The following is a 17,369-nucleotide window of genomic DNA, read 5'->3' on the forward strand; positions in this document are numbered from 1 at the left end:
CAATCTTGCAGATAAAGTGCCTGCCTACTTCATTTGGTTGATCATTTTCCCTCATGGCTGACCGTAATTTCTTAGCTATTCTTAGCGGGAGCTCTGTCCCCGCTGCCCCAGGTAACGGGTGAGGGAGGGGGACTCTGCGTAGGTGCCCTGAGCTGGCTGGGGAAAGTGGGCCTTCCCTCTTCCTTCACGGATTTCCTAGTGGTTCAGAGTAGAAACTAGAAGGAGTTTCTTTTCATTAATTTTTTAAAAAAATTTAATCTGCAACCAGTGAAACTAGATGATTTGGTTTCTTTTTTGTTATTGTTAATTTTGTCTTTGTTTCTTTGGTTTTGGTTTCTGAAGGACGTGTGTGGAAGGGAAAGAATTAACAAAATAATTGCAGGCAGTGTGATGGAGAACATGGGGCATTTTGAACGTAGCAGGGCAGAAATTTGGAGCCATCTCTGTCTTTTAAGATGCTTTTTTCCCACCAGCTCTTTAAGTGAAAGGACTAAAGGGGAGGGGAAGCTGGGAGGACGAAGAAAAGTGAGAAAAGCAATAAGGGAGGAGAAAAAAAGCTGGCCCAGTCCCATCTTGAAGGTACAGAGAAAGTTTTTTTTTTTTTTTTGAGGAGGAGAGAAAGAAAACCAAAGCTATTATGTACCCTAGGGATGCCATCTTAGTGGGAATGGAAGATTTGAGTGGGAAGGGAGGCACGGTGGCCTCGGGACTCACTCTCTTCCAGCAGTTGGGCGGTTGGCACCTCAATTTGAATTGCTGGGTGAGTAGTGAGGGGTGTGTGTGTGTCTGTGTGTGTCTGTGTGTGTGTCTGTGTCCTTGCTTCTCGTCTTGACCATTAAGCCTTTGTGCTTTTTTTTTTTAATTCAGACGGTGGGAAGGAAAAACAAAACAAGCATAAACGGTCAACTCAAGCTGTGCCCTTTCACTGTACTTTACATAGCAGTTTTGGGGGGGAGGTGGGGAAAGGGTTAAAAAAAAAGATGGGGAGGAGAGAAAGCTTGACTTTCGTCAGAGAACTATCAGGATTCTGATAGTTCTCTGGCACCGCAGACCCCGCTCCCCAAGTGCTAGTGAGCTGGAATCTGGGAAGAGGGCGGTGGGATTTGGGATTTCTTCTAACAAATACTGTTTTTCCCCTTTGCCCACCAGGGTGGGCTCCACTGGAAGAAAGAGAAGGAAAAATGACATTCCCTCCCTCGTCTGAGGAGCATACTTTGGAAGCTTGAGACATTTTTGAGCAATAAGGCTTTTCCAGTAGCAGGCCTTGTGTAAACTGTGTATTTTGGTTTCATATTTAATGCTAACTTTCTGTTGCTCTGCCTTTAGTTGTATTTATTTTCAATCTCCAAATTTAGATGCTTGCCGGCCTTTTAGGGCTCCAGTCTTGCTTGTGGTGTTTGTATTTTGTAAACTTAATATAAAATGTGTTTTGGAAACCTGAATAAGAGGTTGATGACAGCCCATTGTGCTGTTAATGATTAGGAGGAAGCAACACCAATCTGCGGCTTAGAATACTTGATACTCTGTCCAGCTCTTGGGTCAGACCCTTTGCCATAAGCTGTAAGGGCAGTCTCGTGAATTTAGACGTGAGTCCTTACTTGTCTTTATTATTACTTTTTTCTTTTTTTTTTCATTGTCAAATGGCCAAACAGAAACATTTGCAGCCCTCCGTCAGCTCTTAGGTCCGATACTGCGGGGAAGAAGGAATAAAATATACTACAGACTAGAAGAGTCCTTATGTTTTCAAAATCATGAATTAAATCCTCTGCCATGTTCAAAACACAAAGCGGTGGTAGTCCTCTAGATGAGCACGAAGGAATGACAGATGCACGTCTGGGGTCTTCCTTGCGGCTTCTGTGCAACTTTCTAGTTCAGTGTATGACGGTGTAAACTGTCAAGATTGGTGGTGGGTAGAGTGCAGGCTGGCACTGCAAATGTATCAATTGTGTTGCCACAAATTTCTCACCCAGCATAGTCTCCTGTTTCCAGATTCCTGAAAGGTCCGGGACCTTTGTTTACTCAAATTACTTGGGTTACTTCATAGCAGTCCCGCTGCTTTGCAGCTGGGATAAACCTCCATTCTTGATGGCTTATGGGAAAGGGAGTCCCTTTGAAAGGGTAAATTCCTGACTCTGATGATACAGATATTATGATCTTTGTATTGTCACAACAGGCTGCCGCCTCCGCATTTTCTGGAAGCATCAGAGCCTGCAATCTTGTACTTTTAGGGAAACCTCCCCTTTGTGGTTTGGGGATGGTGGGGGGCCTGGCTGAGCTATGTAATGGAATTCTTTCCTTCTGCAATATTTTGGAATGTGACGAAATCCTGACATGCCCTCCAGATTACATACTTCTGCACACATTTGAAGATTTTTTTAAAGTGAACTTTGCCTGGGTTACCTTAAACTTTCGTCAGCTGCGATCAGAGGGGACTGTCGTATTGTGTCCTCCTCACCCCATCATAGCTCCGTTTCCTGTTGACGTGATCATTTAAGGTGGCTATAGACGTCTGTTAAAGAACGGCCATGTTCGGGACACTAACGGGGGGAAAATAGTGCAGGACAAGGCAGTTTTGCCTTTGCGTTCGTCTTCCCTCTAGTCCATCTTTGCTGAATTCCTGCTGAATCTGAGGTTTGGGCCGTTTGTATCTGTGGGGCCGCGTGAAAACGTTCATCCCTCTTCTCAGTTTACCTGTTACGAGAGAGAAGTGTACCTGTTCTCTGAAGGAAACTATTTCTTGAGCTCTTACCAGATTCATGTTAACAGGCATGGTTTTCAAATACTGCCTAGATTCAAAAGTTAGGCACAGAGTGTTTAGGAAGTACAAAAGACACTTTCCTGTTGCTGTTCACTGTAAATAAATTAGAAAGGCAGTATCAGATTTTGTTCACTACTTATTTCTTGAAATCTGCAGGCTGTAATAACCATTATGCACTTAAAATTTATTCTAAACCAAAATTGGTGATTTCCTTTCCATTATATTTAGGAATCCCTAGATTTGGGGTTATTGTGTTTTGGGGGAGATGGTCTGGAAATCATGGTTTTCTTAAAAGTTGTTTTGAATTTGAGCTTTTGGATTTCTTCATGTGGAAGAGGTTAGTTTTATTCCTGGCTGTTTTGAAAATTGGCTCTCCTAGGAACAGCTGTACCCTCTTACCCAATTCCCAAACATTCCCTGCAAACTCGGACACTTAAACAAGATTGATTATGCTAACGCTAATCATTTAATACCCAAGTAGTAGAAAAATACCTTGCGGGAGGGTAGGAGCTGCAGATTCCTGGGAAAGTGGCTGGTCCATCTCTGAGACCTGGTAGAGGATTAGGACAGTCAGAGGACCCTCTTGTGCTGTCGCAACCCCACCCCCCACCCCCCACCGCCACTCTGACCTCCGGGATTCCATGACCTGCTCCTGGAGGGAGGCCGGCAGGAAGAAAACACTGGGAACTGCCTGGTCAGGGGCAAGCCTGGACCGGGCGGGCCAAGACTTAAAGCTCGCAAGTGCTTTAAAGGTTAGTTGGGAGAAGCACAATGGGAGGCTTTCTTTTTATTGGAAAATAAATGAGAATGAGTGGAAATAAATTATGTTTAATGAACTTAACTGGAAGTAATTGTTCAAGAGCCTGTGAAAGCACAGCTTTGCCGGGGCCAGGCCTTGGCTGCGACGCTCACAAAGCCGGGCAGCTGGAGCACATCTTGATTTTCAGGGTTTAAATGTTCCCCTTCGTGTGCCCACTCCCCACCCTGACACCTCCAGTCCTGCTCCTGCCCTCCCCTCCTCCATTTGGGGGATTAAGAAAAGGTCATTACGAAGAGCTGAATTTGGCCCCCTCGATTGACCCTTAATGCTTGGCAGTCTGTTTGGTGTGTAACCAGCTAGGTTGTTATATTACAGAAGGCACCACCCCCACAAAAAAAAAACCCCAAAAGGTCAAAGGCTTACGATGGTTTGCGTTAGTTCCATGTGTATGCATGCATGTGTGAGAATTTGGATGAAAACTGGCTGCACACTGATTCTCTCCCTGCCTGCCCAGTTCAGTCATTTCCCCACACGAAGAATTTCAATGCCTGTGTGAGTTCATGAGGAACCATAAGTCGGCAGAATTTCGCAGGAAGAATCTTCTCTCTTCCTCTTCTTGCTGTCTAAATGGATTTGATTCCAGAGAGGGACGAGGTTGGGGGGCAGAGGGGTAAGAAATAGTCAGCCATTGGTAATTCACAAAACAAATAAGCAGCGCCCTGAGTGCCAGGCTCCGGCGGGCTGTGGAAGCTGTGTCTTTGCAGCCTTGTGGGCACGTGACTGGGGCCAGGTGATGTAGACTGGGGGCTGCAGTCGCTGGGGTTAGGGGTGTTTCTTTTCTGCATCTCACAGACAGACCTCCTTTCTCTTAACCACCTCATTTCTCCAAGCAAAACTCGAACCCTTTTTAGCTCTATGTATTATTTCCAACATGCAGAAGTCTTGCCCCAGGAAACAGTGCACCCTTAGCTGGGTGCAGGGCCTTAGACAGAGGGGGCAGTGTCGGACCACGAACATCCCCTGTGTTAGGTGGGCTCTCCCTGCCTGGGCTTCAGACAGCTGTGAGGAGAGTGGGGCTGAGTAAAGGGTGGAAAGCACCCCTTCGGGCCACAGTGGAAGCGTCTGCCCACCACCCTTCCCTTCCGGACATGTAGGAGGTTTACAGACAGGATAGCGAGGTGCTCAGCAGATACGTCGGGCTGTGCGTGCAGGCCTGGCTCCGGGCTGTGCTTGATGTCATCATCCCAGCAACAGAAGTGGTGGCTAATCGTTAGTGCAGTGGGTTGTCGAGGCAGAAAGGTTACCATCGCTGACCCTTCCACTTTGGTTCATAGTCCCAGAAAATAGGACTAGTTGAGTCACCAAGAGGGTTGTTGAAGAGTAAGAAACAGCCCCTCTGCATCCCCCCCCCCCCCCACCACCAGCACCATCGTTCCACGGCCCTGGTGATGTGCAACATCTCCTAACGTCTCGCCAGTCGCCGTTGGCCTTGGGGCAGCCGTGGTAAGCAGCATCTGGAGAAAACGTGTAGAGATGAGCCATCAACCCGTTTTTCAGCGCAAACCTGGGGTGAACGGTGTCCCTTCCTGACGTTGCTTTCAGAGCCTGGGAGGGCTGGTGATCTGAGACACCGAAGACCCTCTGTATCCACCCCAGGAGGGGAGAAGGCTGACAAATGCTCCTCTGTGCTGCTTTTGTTTTATTGTGCTGGGCTCGTAAAGGCACTCTGTGGCCCCATTTTTCTTCTGCAGAAAGGCTAAGCAATGGGGGAGTATTGAAGAGGAGGGCCGGCGGAGAGGCCAGGGCGAGCCACGGCTCTATTTGTTTTCAACGTCTGTTGATTAATAGGTTGTGAGGTGAATGGTGAGCTTTCATTCCCTTCGGGATCCCCGCAGTTACAGAAGGTTGAGGGATTGGGGTGAGAGGAGGCTGGCAGGGGGATCTAGAAGTGCCTGAATCACTCTTTGACTTGCCAGGTTCCCAACTGTAAGCGGCCTTTGGTGGTGGATGGGTGTGTGGGCGCCCGGCCATGAGGGTGGCAGGGCCAAGTAGCAGAACACCGTGCTTGAGGGTTCTCCAGGGGTCGAAGGTCAGCCACAGGGGGCGCCCCCACCCCACTCCCTCCCACTGTAGTGGGCTGAATACTTTGGGTGGAAAGGCTTTGTGTGCCTTGAGGGCTGTTAAAGGACCCTTTCTTTCTAATTTAACTATTCAGTGCTCAAAAACCATAGAACTGGATGAACAGAAGCAGGGAAGGCTTCGCTTTGGGTAACAGCCATTTCTCCAGGTAGGAAGCATAAAGCCTTCACGAAGATTTAAAGTCAAAGGAGGATTTGGGTTCCTTTTACATAGCTGTTGTTTACTTCATTTAATAAGTTCGGGGTTTTATCTTTTTCTTTTCTGCCGGGATTGACCACCTAGATCACCAGAATCCTACGGGGCCCTAAAATTGCTTGTGTCTGTATTTGAGAAGCAGAAACATCCCACTCAGTGTTTCACACCCCTCCCTCCATAATCATGCCATCCAGGCCGTAAAATCCCTGCTAAAAGACACTTGGTGCCCTCTGGCAAGGCAGGGAGCCCTGAGCTACTCCTAACTGGGGGGGCTTGAGGGTGGGCGTTGTTTGCTGAACTAGTCTAGGTTCCAGAGACTGGTCGGTGTGAGTTTGGAAGCATCTGTATCAGTTGGGAAGGCTGGCCCAGGCTGAGCTCATTGCGGGCAACTCACTGGCTCGGCCTGGCAGCAAACTCCATCCCGGGACCCGTCTCTGCAGACAGTAGTGGGAGGTGGAGGCAGACAGGTGAGCGTGCAAGGCCTGTGACCTGGGGCAGGTGTCCTCATCTGCTGTGTGGAGCTCATAACCAGCGCAGCCACTTCATAGGTTGGCTGCAAGGACTTACTGAAGCCTGCTCCATGCAGCACAGAGGCCACGCGCCATTAAACGTGGCAGTCGTGAACTGCACCGGTGTGGGGCACAGAGCTTCAGGAATAGCAGTGAGTGTGCTCAGTCACGAGGGCTCCTGAGTGACCCTCAGGGTGAGTTTCAGGCACGGAAGGTCCTGGGGTGTGTGGGCGACCAGGGCATAACCCCCTGAACTTATGTGGACTACTTCACGAATGTCTGCTGTGTTTGTGGCTCAGAGATTCCTCGTGCCCATCGTGCTTCTCAAGGCCTCACTACCAGTAACTTAAGGTCTCCATCCAGCCTTCTGGGACTCCTCCTCTCACAGCCTTGAACTTTAGTTAGCTGTGCCTGGAGGTAATGACGATTTCGCAGCCCCAGGTAGTTTTGAAGACACATTTAATGTTTAGATAGAGCACGTACCTAAGAGGTACCTGGTTTTACGTGACAGTTTGCCTTGAACACTGGACTCTGTGAAAAGATAAAAGGGGGAGGAGATACATATTTCAGGCTATTTACCCCACCAACACTCTCAGAGGAGGTGGTCACTTTAATTTAGATTTCCGGGACGCATTTCTAGAAGGTTGTCCATGTCCCTCCCCTACCAAAGGAACTTTCCACATCTGAATTTTTTTGGGGTGGTACAGTGTTGAACGCTGTCCTTAAAGACCCCTTTAAAGACGTGAAAGCTGTTTGTCGAGAAAGGGAAATTGCCTCTGGGTGGTTGTTCCTTGTTTTGTTTGTATCAGCTCCTACTCCAGAGCCCTCGCCTTGACTCTGGAAGGACCATGGTCATCTCCAGCTGCGCTTACTTAACTTTCAACTCTTCTGTGGCCGTCTTACTTATCAGCATAATAAAGTCAGGGTTTTCCCAGAAGACATAATAAAATGCATTTAGTAACTAAACATCACCTTTTTAGGAAGGCCATGCACCTGAGGAAGGGTGGCCACTTAACGCCCACGCACTCTTGCCCCGCACGGCGCGTCTCCGCCTTTGCAGTACGGAGTGCGGTCTGTGACTGCAGTCCCCACTCTGGGTTTAACTGGAAGAGACTGGAGGGGGCGAACTTCGCCCTCCCTGGGCCCTCCTCATTAGTGCTCAGTGGACTGTTATTTTTTCAGGGATCTTTGTACTGCGTCTGCAGGCGTGCCAGGCCCTGTGCTCACACACACGTGGCAGGCATGATCTCTTTCAATTTTCATGACACCCCCTGTAGAGAGACACGGTCCTCATCTGGAGTCTGCCTGGACAGAAACGGGCCTGCAGGAAGCTCCACAGCTGGACTGGTGACGTAGGAGTTAAGCCCAGGTCTTCCTGAAATTCTGTGACTCCACTCTTGGTCACCGTGTGCAGGCTGCTGGGCTCTGAAATAGGACACTATTATAGCAAGGTGTCAGACTGGATGTTTCCTGAAGGCATCCCCCCAGCTGTGTTCTGTGATTCTGCGCAGACTCCGTTCAAGTGCGCTGCCGTTCACTGCAACGAAGCCGTGAGACCGGCTCTAGCCTTCTCTTCTCCTAATGCTTGTAGTTGCAATTTGATGGTTCTGGTGCTGCTCGTGAAACTGTGCTCACCGCTCCCACAGGCTGTGGGCGTTAGAGGGGACACAAGTTCTACAGGACACAGTCTTTGTCCTTAAGGGACTTAGCTATGATGGGACCAAGAAAGATATATCCTGACCCCAGCAATGGACATAATGTGGCGTGGACAGAAAGAACTGTGGGATTCTGAGGCTGGAGAGACATGGGCATTTTCTAGAAGGATATCCTCCCATCATAAAAGTGGTCCACGTACAGGCAGTTTTGATGGGAGTGGCAGTCAGGCCCTGGCTTCTGCATGTATGACCATTGCTTGCTTGGGGACCAGTCACCCTGGGGGGATGTGTGCTTGTATTATTTCTAGGGACCTGCATGGCATGCAGCCCCATCAGAAAACAGATCCATGTGCCAGCAGGGCCCTATTCCCTGGTATCTCCACCAAAGCCAGGCAGCAATTAAAACTTCAAATCCCTTCACCCACCTCTGAGCAACCCCACCCCCCACACCATGTACAGGGTTTTGACTGCACAGGAAAAAACTAGTTGGCTAGTTGGCTCAGGTGTGCAAACTAATACACGAGTGATGGCAATTAGAATAAGTGTCCAACTTTTGTTGGAATCCTCTCCATACCTATTCCTAAGAGAAAGAGGGAGAAATGATTTTTCTCACACACCCTGTGAACATCACTGGTACCCAAATGCTGTCTTCATCCTTGGACAGATAAGTAGAGAAAGAGAGCCTCCCCAGCATTATTTCCTGCTTGGAAAACAGCCATGGAGTTTGCACTTCTGATCTGCAAAGCAGAACCGTGCCATCAGACGATAAAAATAGCAGTAATAATGAACCAGCATTCTGGTGCTTACCGTGTGATAGGTTTTGTATTAAGCCCTTTCCATGGTTCTCTCAGAACTAGGACTTGATTCATGATTAGGACTCGAGTCTCCTAACAGGTGTGCTTGCCTGGGACCTCATGGTTCTCTGGCCTAGGGGTCATGGCTGAACAGAAGAGCCACTGGGTCCTGAGCCCAGAGCTACTGAATCAGGCCCCTACTGAGAGATTTCTTAGTTTGAGGGATCCGAGTTTGGGATAAGCATCCTGAGAGATTCTTGACTCAACCAGAGCTGAGAATTGCGGGTTTCGCTGCCCTTTTCCTATCACAGGTTTATACATTTGCTTCCTTGCATTGTTTGTGGGGGTCCTGTTCCCCAGAAGTCCTGCAACTCCTAAGCGACAGTCTTCCCTCCCCGGGCTGTCTGCAGTTCTTTCCACTGCCCCACAGGTTTTTTTGCACTTATTTTAAACTGTCTGAGATTGGTCTGTTTCTTTCATTTCAGTATGTGTGTATCTTTCCAACTAGATAGAAAACTTGTAGAAGGTAACAACAGTCCTTTCCTCCTAGTGGTCTCCACGCCATCTGATATGTTTATTCTTTGCTCGTTTCTCTCTCCATCCCAACACACGGTGGGGAGCTGATTTGTGGGTTGTTTTTCAAGCTGTCCTAAATAAAAATGGTTCCTAAAAGCATCCTCAGTGCAAGTCCCTGAGTCGCTGGAGCTGGCCTTGGAGCAGCTGCTGCTCACCCTGCTGGCTTTGGCCACGTCCAGGCCTTCGTGGCTGCTGACGAAGGAGGTGTTACTGGGTGCTTTTAATTTCAGTGTTTTGATTGCAAAATGACAATTCGCAATACACGGCTCCTATGAGCAGCTTGCTAGCCTCTTTCTGTGAAAGTGTCCAGTTGTTTATAGGCATCATGAAACCCGGCTGTTGGGAGGGTTGACGACTTTCTGTGGTTTTTCCGGGAGCATCTAGGAAAGCCATATTTTTCTTTCCAAACATACCCATGAAAAAGTTAGAAGCACCTTTGAAAGTGCCTTCCCCACAATTAACTGTGGTGAGAAATACTCTTAACTATATTACACCCCTTCTTCACCCATTTAAAATAAAAGGGACAAAAAGAAAAACAGAGGGAACCAACTGCTTGCTGGTCCCTGAACTGGAGAGGCACTAGTGGGCAGCACTGGAACCTGCTTCTTTTCTTTTAATGCAGTTCCTTTTCCTTGATGTTAATGCAAGTTGTGCCTTCCTAAAAGTAATAAAAGGAAATGAAGACACGTTCTGAAATGAAACTTGACTCTAATCCATTCATCATCTAATACTAGCCTCTTTATCTTCGCTGGTACCTAATCTGGTTAAATGTCCCTGTTGTAGGATTTTAGTGAAAATCCTCTTTTGGGAATAGGGTTTTTTGCAATTGGATTACTCTCAGTAAATGGCCCAGTAGTTCACTTGTTTCAGCTTAATTTTTTCTTTGTGATCTCGCAGGGCTGAGTTACAGCATCGTGTAGTGGAGGGGGGATGGGGTGGGTTGCAAGTAGGGTGAGGGGAATGAGAGGAGGATAATCTGGGAAGGTCTGGTCATAGCAACTAGAAAAATCTTTAAAATGCTTTTCCTTTTTTTTCCTGCTTGTCTCCCGCGACCAACACTTCCCAAACAGAAAAATGCCTGGACTTTGTTTTCCAGAACTGTCCGTTTCTAAAATGCATACCTTTTACTAGCCCAATTCATCATCATCCAGTTAATTTGTTAGCGTTCCCCATGACTTCCTAATGAGATTCCTAATGAACCGGGGCTGCTGTAATCTGCATAAAATGTGCAGGTGCTTGCTTGGCAGTTTAGAGCTTTCTGGTAAAGTTCACACTCCCAACCAGACCACTCGTGGGGCTTTTCTTCCCTGCTGTCTGCGAAGGATTGTAGCGTGCCCACTGGTTCTAAGGGGCCGGGAGGGCTTCGGAACCTGGGGTGATGGATAAGGAGGCTGGGTGCGTGGGATTAAGGCCCTGCCAGGTTTCTTGTAACGGAAGGTTTTTCTAGCCAGTCCACTGGGAAGGCTGCCAGCCTCCTGCAGGTCCCTCCCAGGGGGCTCTGGGGTAGGAGATGCCCCCCACCTGTAGGAACACAGTAGGCCTGGGGGATTAAAGTCCCCACTTCCGATTTACCTGCCGACGACGGGAAAAGTGCAAACCCTTGGGCTCCTTGACGGGGTGGTGGCGGCGAAGGTATTTTAAAAGGCAGGCTCAGCGGGGAGGTAGAGACTGAGGTGTACCTACCCAGAGAGCAGAATTACAAGTGTCTGTTATTTCAGTGCACGGATCGGGGCCAGGGCAGCGGGCGGAGTTGATTGCCTCTTACAAAATCCAGGTTGGGGGTGTGGTCTGGGGGTCCCGCGGGGCCCAGGCGGTGCTCCGCAGTCCCGGGCTGCTGGGAACCGGCGTGACAGCCTTCTTCTCTCTTCTCTTCCTCCCCGCAGTCGAACAAAGTGCCGGTTGTGCAGCACCCTCACCATGTCCACCCTCTCACGCCTCTTATCACGTACAGCAATGAACACTTCACGCCGGGAAACCCACCTCCACACTTACCAGCTGACGTAGACCCCAAAACAGGTAGGCTGCGTCCTTGGGCGCAGAGAGAGCGTGCTGGGGGGTGGGGGGAGTTGGGGACTGGGCGGAGGTGGTGGTGGAGGGGCCCCGGTTCCTCTCCTAGGGGTTGAAGAGGAAGCTCCTTGGGGAGGCCGGAGCCCGGTGACGGAGTGGATTTCTCCTCCCCCGTGGAGAAGCCCATCTGAAGTGCCGAGGTGCTCCAGACCTCCGAGCACCCCTGCATGGCCTGTCTTGAGAACCTGACCGTGAGTCACTCAGTGGTTTTTTAGGAGTAGCTTATAACTCCAAGAGCCTCGCCCGGACTCAGAGACAGTGATCATTTTGGAGGCATCTCATGGACTCCTACTCAGCTCCTTGGGAACGTAAGAGTCGTAACCGTGTCGTTCCCTGAAGCCCCAGTTCCCTTGTGGCTAAAGTCACTTGACGATGACTTGGTGTAGCCTCAAGAGACTGCGTTGCTGGGTTATGCATTCTCTTTGCTGATTATTTGGGCTCTTCCTCCCCTGCGATATCCTGGGTAGTTATTATCGAGCCCATTTTACAGATGGGAAACCCCAAGTCCAAGATGGTTTCCTCATTGCGTCATGAAATGACCAATAGCATCACAGGCAGAAGCTGCCACATTACTCCAGCTTTTCCACTTGTCCCGCCCACTTTCCATCCCACACCCTTTTTCCCCAAAGAGGAGAGAGAGAGAGAAGGTGGGGTTACTTTGAGCTCCCCTACAGCAAGATTTAAAACAAGGTGTGGTGGTGTTGGGAGAACAGTAAGGCCAGGGTGTATCTTTCCGGCTGGGTGGTACACTGGCTGGGGTTTGGTTCTCTTCCCAGCTAATTAATTAGAAGAATGGATTTGGAATGGCTATTTCCTGTCAGTTTGTCAGAGGGAATTGTTTGGGGCTGGGCTGAGGTGGACTGCCTGTTCGGGCGGCCTTTGCTGTCCCTGAATGAAGCCACACATCGGCTGGTTTTCACCAGCTTCTGAGCCCGCTTTGTGCTGGTGGGGGACCGAGCCTGGCGCTTGGATGGCTGGAGGAGGCCGCCAGCCGGCCCCAGGCTTTGCGAGTGAATGGCAGCCTCAGCGTCTCATTTAAATAATGGTAGTACAGGGAATAGCTTTTAAATGGTTATCGTAAAACATATGATTAACGTCTGCGGACTGTTTACTTTTCCTCTGCGAACATTCTTTCAAGTGTGTGCATGGCTTGGTGTAGGGTCCAAGCCCAGCTAATCTGTTTGGTTTTTGTAATAGAGAGAAAGTGATATCTGCCTGCAAATGTCACCCAGGGAGGCTTAATTTACAGATTGAACGCTTCCTGAATGAATTTTTTAAAAAAATGAAATAGTTTTCATCCAGGAACACGCAGCTCGTTCCCTTCAATACTGAGGAATTGATGGTTTTGTTTCCCACTTGAGCTGCATAGGTCTTCTCCTCTGGGTCCAAGATGCAACCAGCCCTTTTGCTTTTCTAAGAACCGACTGCAGGATGTGTTCCTAGGGAATTAACGTGTGTGCAGTGGCTTGGGCCTTCAGAATTCACTCCTGTGTGTCACGTGAAGGTTCTCAGCCCCTGTGGTACAGCAGTGCCAGACACTGGGTGGGGTTGATTCACACAGGTGACTCCGTCCTCTAGAAGACGAGCTTCTAGAACTGGGTATAGCAGGCCTCCAGCGTCTGGTCTGTTCAGTTCAGATCCTGCCTTGGACGAGATGCCGAGGCACTGGGCGAATTCTCCTACAGCTCATCTTCAAGATGGACTTGACACATTTTAGCGGGGTTAACTTTTTTGAAAGAAGGCAAGGGTAAACTTTCTAAAAGCCTTAACTCAAAAAGTATGTTAGAAACCAGAGGAGTAACTCTCAGGCAGGGAAGTCATTAGAATTAAAAGGAAGGAAAGGACAAGCTGTGAGGACAGAGGGGTTTAATGTTACTTGATCACCTACTATGTGCCAAGCCCTTCAGATTTTTTTTTTCCAGTTCAAATGATCACACCAATCACTAAGGCAGAAAATACCCAAGTTGGCATTTTCTGAGTTTGCCTGCGTTGAGCCAGTGTACGATCTGTCTGGAAGGAGAGAAAGCAATTTTTCAAACTGGGGCAGAGGGATAATGACATGAAACTTACCGACAAGTCTTAGGTTCACAATCATGCAAAGAACCTTATGCTAGGATTACAGAGGCAACGTCTCCCTTTATCCTTCCCCTGTTCCCATCACCTGACAGTTTCTCTTTCCTTCCCTCCCTCTCTTGTACCTAAAATGCTGCTTCTTCTCTCAGGAATCCCACGGCCTCCGCACCCTCCAGATATATCTCCGTATTACCCACTCTCGCCTGGCACCGTAGGACAAATCCCCCATCCGCTAGGATGGTTAGTACCACAGTAAGGAGTTCCATTTTTTAATTTCCTTTTTGTTTCTTACATGGGCATGCTTATTATTTATTCGGTGCATGTATGTGTGTGTGTTTAGAAGACAGGGCTGGTGAGGAAGGGCCGTGGGTGGGGGTCGTGGGGAAGATGCTTGCTGAAATGCCCTGTGGGAAAGCAGGCAAGGCAGTAGCCATTCAGATGGATGATGCGGGTGGGTCGGGGGCTACTGATACTTAGCATTCTGAACCGGTGGTCCCCCAGAAGCTCTAGGTTCCTCTCTGTGAACGACAGTACCCTTAAGGTACTTGGGGACTGCAGGAGACTCTGAGCGCTTCTCTACTGGGAAGCTGATCATGGCTCTTCTGCTGGTGGTGGCAGCCCAAACTGGAGTCTTGCTGTTGTACTGAGGCAGCAGGCAAGTGGCAACAGGCATAGCCTAGCTTTGAAATCCAGGGGTGGGAGTCGGGGGTTATAACTCCACACCCATCCCAACCATTGCTCCCGAAATTGACAGCCACTGTGGAAATTTGTGTCTATTGAGAAGTTCCATGTTATCCAACCAGCATCTCTCTGAGATCCTTTGCACATTGAGTGCTTCACCTAATTATGGGGCGGAAGGTGGAGAGGGGGGCAGTTGGAGTCCTCACTCCTGCATAGGAAGCCTTCCTGAATGTCAGCTCTCATTCCAGGCAGTGCCCAAAACATCAAACTGCCTTTTACGATTTGTCTTCCTATCACCTGCTCTTGCCTTTTCAGTACCATCCATTTAACCTTCCCTAGACAACTTAAAAAAAAAAAAATGTGCTCTAAAATCAGAGCAGAAAGGGCTTTAATGCATCAGCATACCATGTTTGTGTGCGTTCGTGTGTATGCGTGTAATGTGTGTCTTACGATGGCATGCTTTTGTGTTGTATTTCCCCATGTTTATCGGTGATCTCTACTCTTTAAAAAACACAGGACAATTTGTTGAATCTTAAGCAGGAATAAATCTTGGTAAAACTCTCAAGTTTGGGTCTTGGGAAAGACATCCTTTCATAGCCTTGCAGAAGATACAGTTTTGGCATGGTTCACCCGCCTCCCCCAGCTGTATCCTCACTCTCTAGAGGAGCATATTTTACATTCTTTTTTAAGAAAACAACTTGTCTTATGCAGTAGCTGTACTAAACGCCAACCTGGGGTGTAGTTTATGTTTATTTTTTTCCTCCTTAGTTTTGTTAGGGAGGGTAGACGTAGGCAGGAGTGTGTCCTATTTCTTCTTCATTGGGTGGGGCCGTGCCTCCGATAGTTCTCAGTCATCGCTTGCTCCATTCAGCTGATGGGGAGATATTTGAAGGCGAGATAAAAAGGAATAGCCAACTCATACAGCCCTCTGTCAGGAAAAGTTGTGTCTTTCATGAGGATGCTATTTTGCATGTTGCTGTATTTTTTAATTATTGTAATGAGGTGTGATTGTCTATTGGTTACCCACAATTCTTCTTGGGGACTCTCCCCCCCGGTAACTCTTGTCAACACTTGTTAATTTGACAAAAGGCTACAAATTAAGCTCTGTTAATTTAATGTTTTCTCACCGAGATCTAAATACCGAAAGAGGCCCAAAGCGCAACTGAAGTCCTTTGATTCACTGTACTTTATTTTGGTATAAATTTACATTCATTATTGTTTTCCTTTGGATGTGTAACCCTCAATTAGTGTGATGGCTCCATTAAAGCAAGTGAGACTTCGCCTTTAATTATTACAACAAAACACCTAGTTTCAGCTTGGGGAGAGGGTCTCTATTGACATAAGCAAAGGTTATAAAATTTAATTAGCCATTCCTATCAGATTTATGGCATTCAAATTGTTCTGTGTTTCTTCCCTTTGATCCTTCCTGTACAATCCCCAAGATTTTTGTTCTGATCAAATGAGAATAAAGCTTACTGTGCAGAGAGAACTTCTCCTTTTTCTTCTTTTTCCTGGCCCTACCCCCCACCCTGGTTTGCACTCTCTCACTTGGTACCCCCCTCTTTGTAGGCAAGGTCAGCCCGTGTATCCAATCACGACAGGAGGATTCCGTCATCCCTACCCCACAGCTCTGACTGTCAACGCTTCCATGTCCAGGTGAGTGCCAAGAGCCAGGGCCTTCAGCCAAGTCCCGGGGTCACTTCTGCGAACATTCTCTGGATGCTCCCAGGCCATCGGGGGGCTGCTGCTACGGGCGGTGCTTAGGGTGAAAGACCCAGAGGGTGTTAGACGCCCCGCCTAGAGAGTACTGGAAAATCGCCCTGAACTTGCCAGGTAGGTGACGGCAAAATTTCCAGGTTGAGTTCGTGAGTCAGGCAGTTAGGTGATCATCTTTTTTAAGAGCAGTATCTTTTTGAAGAACTTAAGAAGGCAGGAAGAAGTAATTAGGACATGTGGAGCTTTTTAAAGTGTTATTTCTCTATTGCCCTACACTGGGTAAGGAAGGGAAGGGTGCAGGTAAGTTGATTCGCCTACAAAGAAGAATTTGAGGAAAGGTTATCAGTCTTTCTGAAGTTCCAGACTCTTATGTATCAACAAGAAGGAAAGGTCCATCCCCCGTTCCCCCAACCCAAACACACCCCTCTCTTAAAGTAACACTGTCTAATAGAAACACAAAGTGAGCCCCATAGGGAATTTTAAGTTTTCTAATAGCTACATTTTGTAAAAGGTGAAGAGAAAAACCCAGACAATTATTTTTAACGATATTTTTTGTTCAACCTAAGATAGTCAAAATATTATCAATCTGACACGACATCACTGGAAAGCCACTATCAGTGAGATTTTACCTCCACTATCAGTGAGATTTTACCTTTTTTTTTTTTTTTTTTTTGTCCTTGGTTTTTGAAGTCTAATATGTTTCACACTGACACCACATGTTAGTTTGGACTGGACACATGTCAAATACTCACTAGCCACAGGTGGCTGGTGGCTTCCACGCTGTCCTGCGCAGCTCTGAATTTTTGAAAGTTTTAAAAACAAATCATGTGCGTGTGTCCATTCACATATCTTTAAGCATGTAAATGTATGTACGACACATACACACGAGTACCCACATATGTGTACCTAGATCTTTCTATTGCCCGTGTTCTCCTCTTCCCCCTTCTGATTAATTCTGACTTAATTTTTCAGCGACTGCTAGTTTATTTACAAACTGGTTGGCAGCAGTATGTTTAAGTAGTCACTAATTGCTCCTAATGATAGTTTTATTTTCTGTTCATCTGATTTTCAGTCAAGTTAATTAAATCGGTGGAGGTTTAGACTTTCCTGATGGGCTGCAACAGCCAATCCATTCTGATGATGGCGCCTAATTCAATTAGCATGCGTTACAAGGCAAGGATGCCTCCTCCAGCCTGTTCCCCCAATCTCTGTAGCCAACATGAGGACTCAAGACTAGAGGAAGGGTTGGAAAGACACGCCAGGATGTCTCATTCCCAATTACAAAACAGGGATTTGGGTGGAGGAAAGAGTCAGAACCACACTCATGAAGACACACACACGGTAGCATCTCTAACGTTTGTAGTTGCGCCGTGGGTCTCACGCAGTTCTAAAGACCCGTTTCCCACGTGTGATGAACCTTCTCCGTGTCCAGGTCTGCACCAGTAC

The 17,369-nt window shown here is 47.9% G+C and overlaps 1 protein-coding gene across 33 annotated transcripts in view; it reads left to right on the forward strand.

The window, feature by feature from the left end:
* TCF7L2 (transcription factor 7 like 2) overlaps window positions 1-17,369 on the forward strand; it is a 190,450-nt gene that overhangs the window by 153,625 nt on the left and 19,456 nt on the right. For 26 of the 33 annotated variants that reach the window (XM_064488412.1, XM_064488417.1, XM_064488416.1 and 23 more), the window contains 3 exons: window positions 11,270-11,402; window positions 13,676-13,778; window positions 15,777-15,863. In XM_064488412.1, the coding sequence (XP_064344482.1) occupies window positions 11,270-11,402; window positions 13,676-13,778; window positions 15,777-15,863 (323 nt within the window). The remainder of the gene's footprint in view (window positions 1-11,269; window positions 11,403-13,675; window positions 13,779-15,776; window positions 15,864-17,369) is intronic. The other 7 variants (XM_064488413.1, XM_064488415.1, XM_064488425.1 and 4 more) reach the window with 1 other exon arrangement.

Source organism: Camelus dromedarius, chromosome 8, assembly GCF_036321535.1.
Source record: "Camelus dromedarius isolate mCamDro1 chromosome 8, mCamDro1.pat, whole genome shotgun sequence".
NCBI classification, from domain to species: domain Eukaryota; kingdom Metazoa; phylum Chordata; class Mammalia; order Artiodactyla; family Camelidae; genus Camelus; species Camelus dromedarius.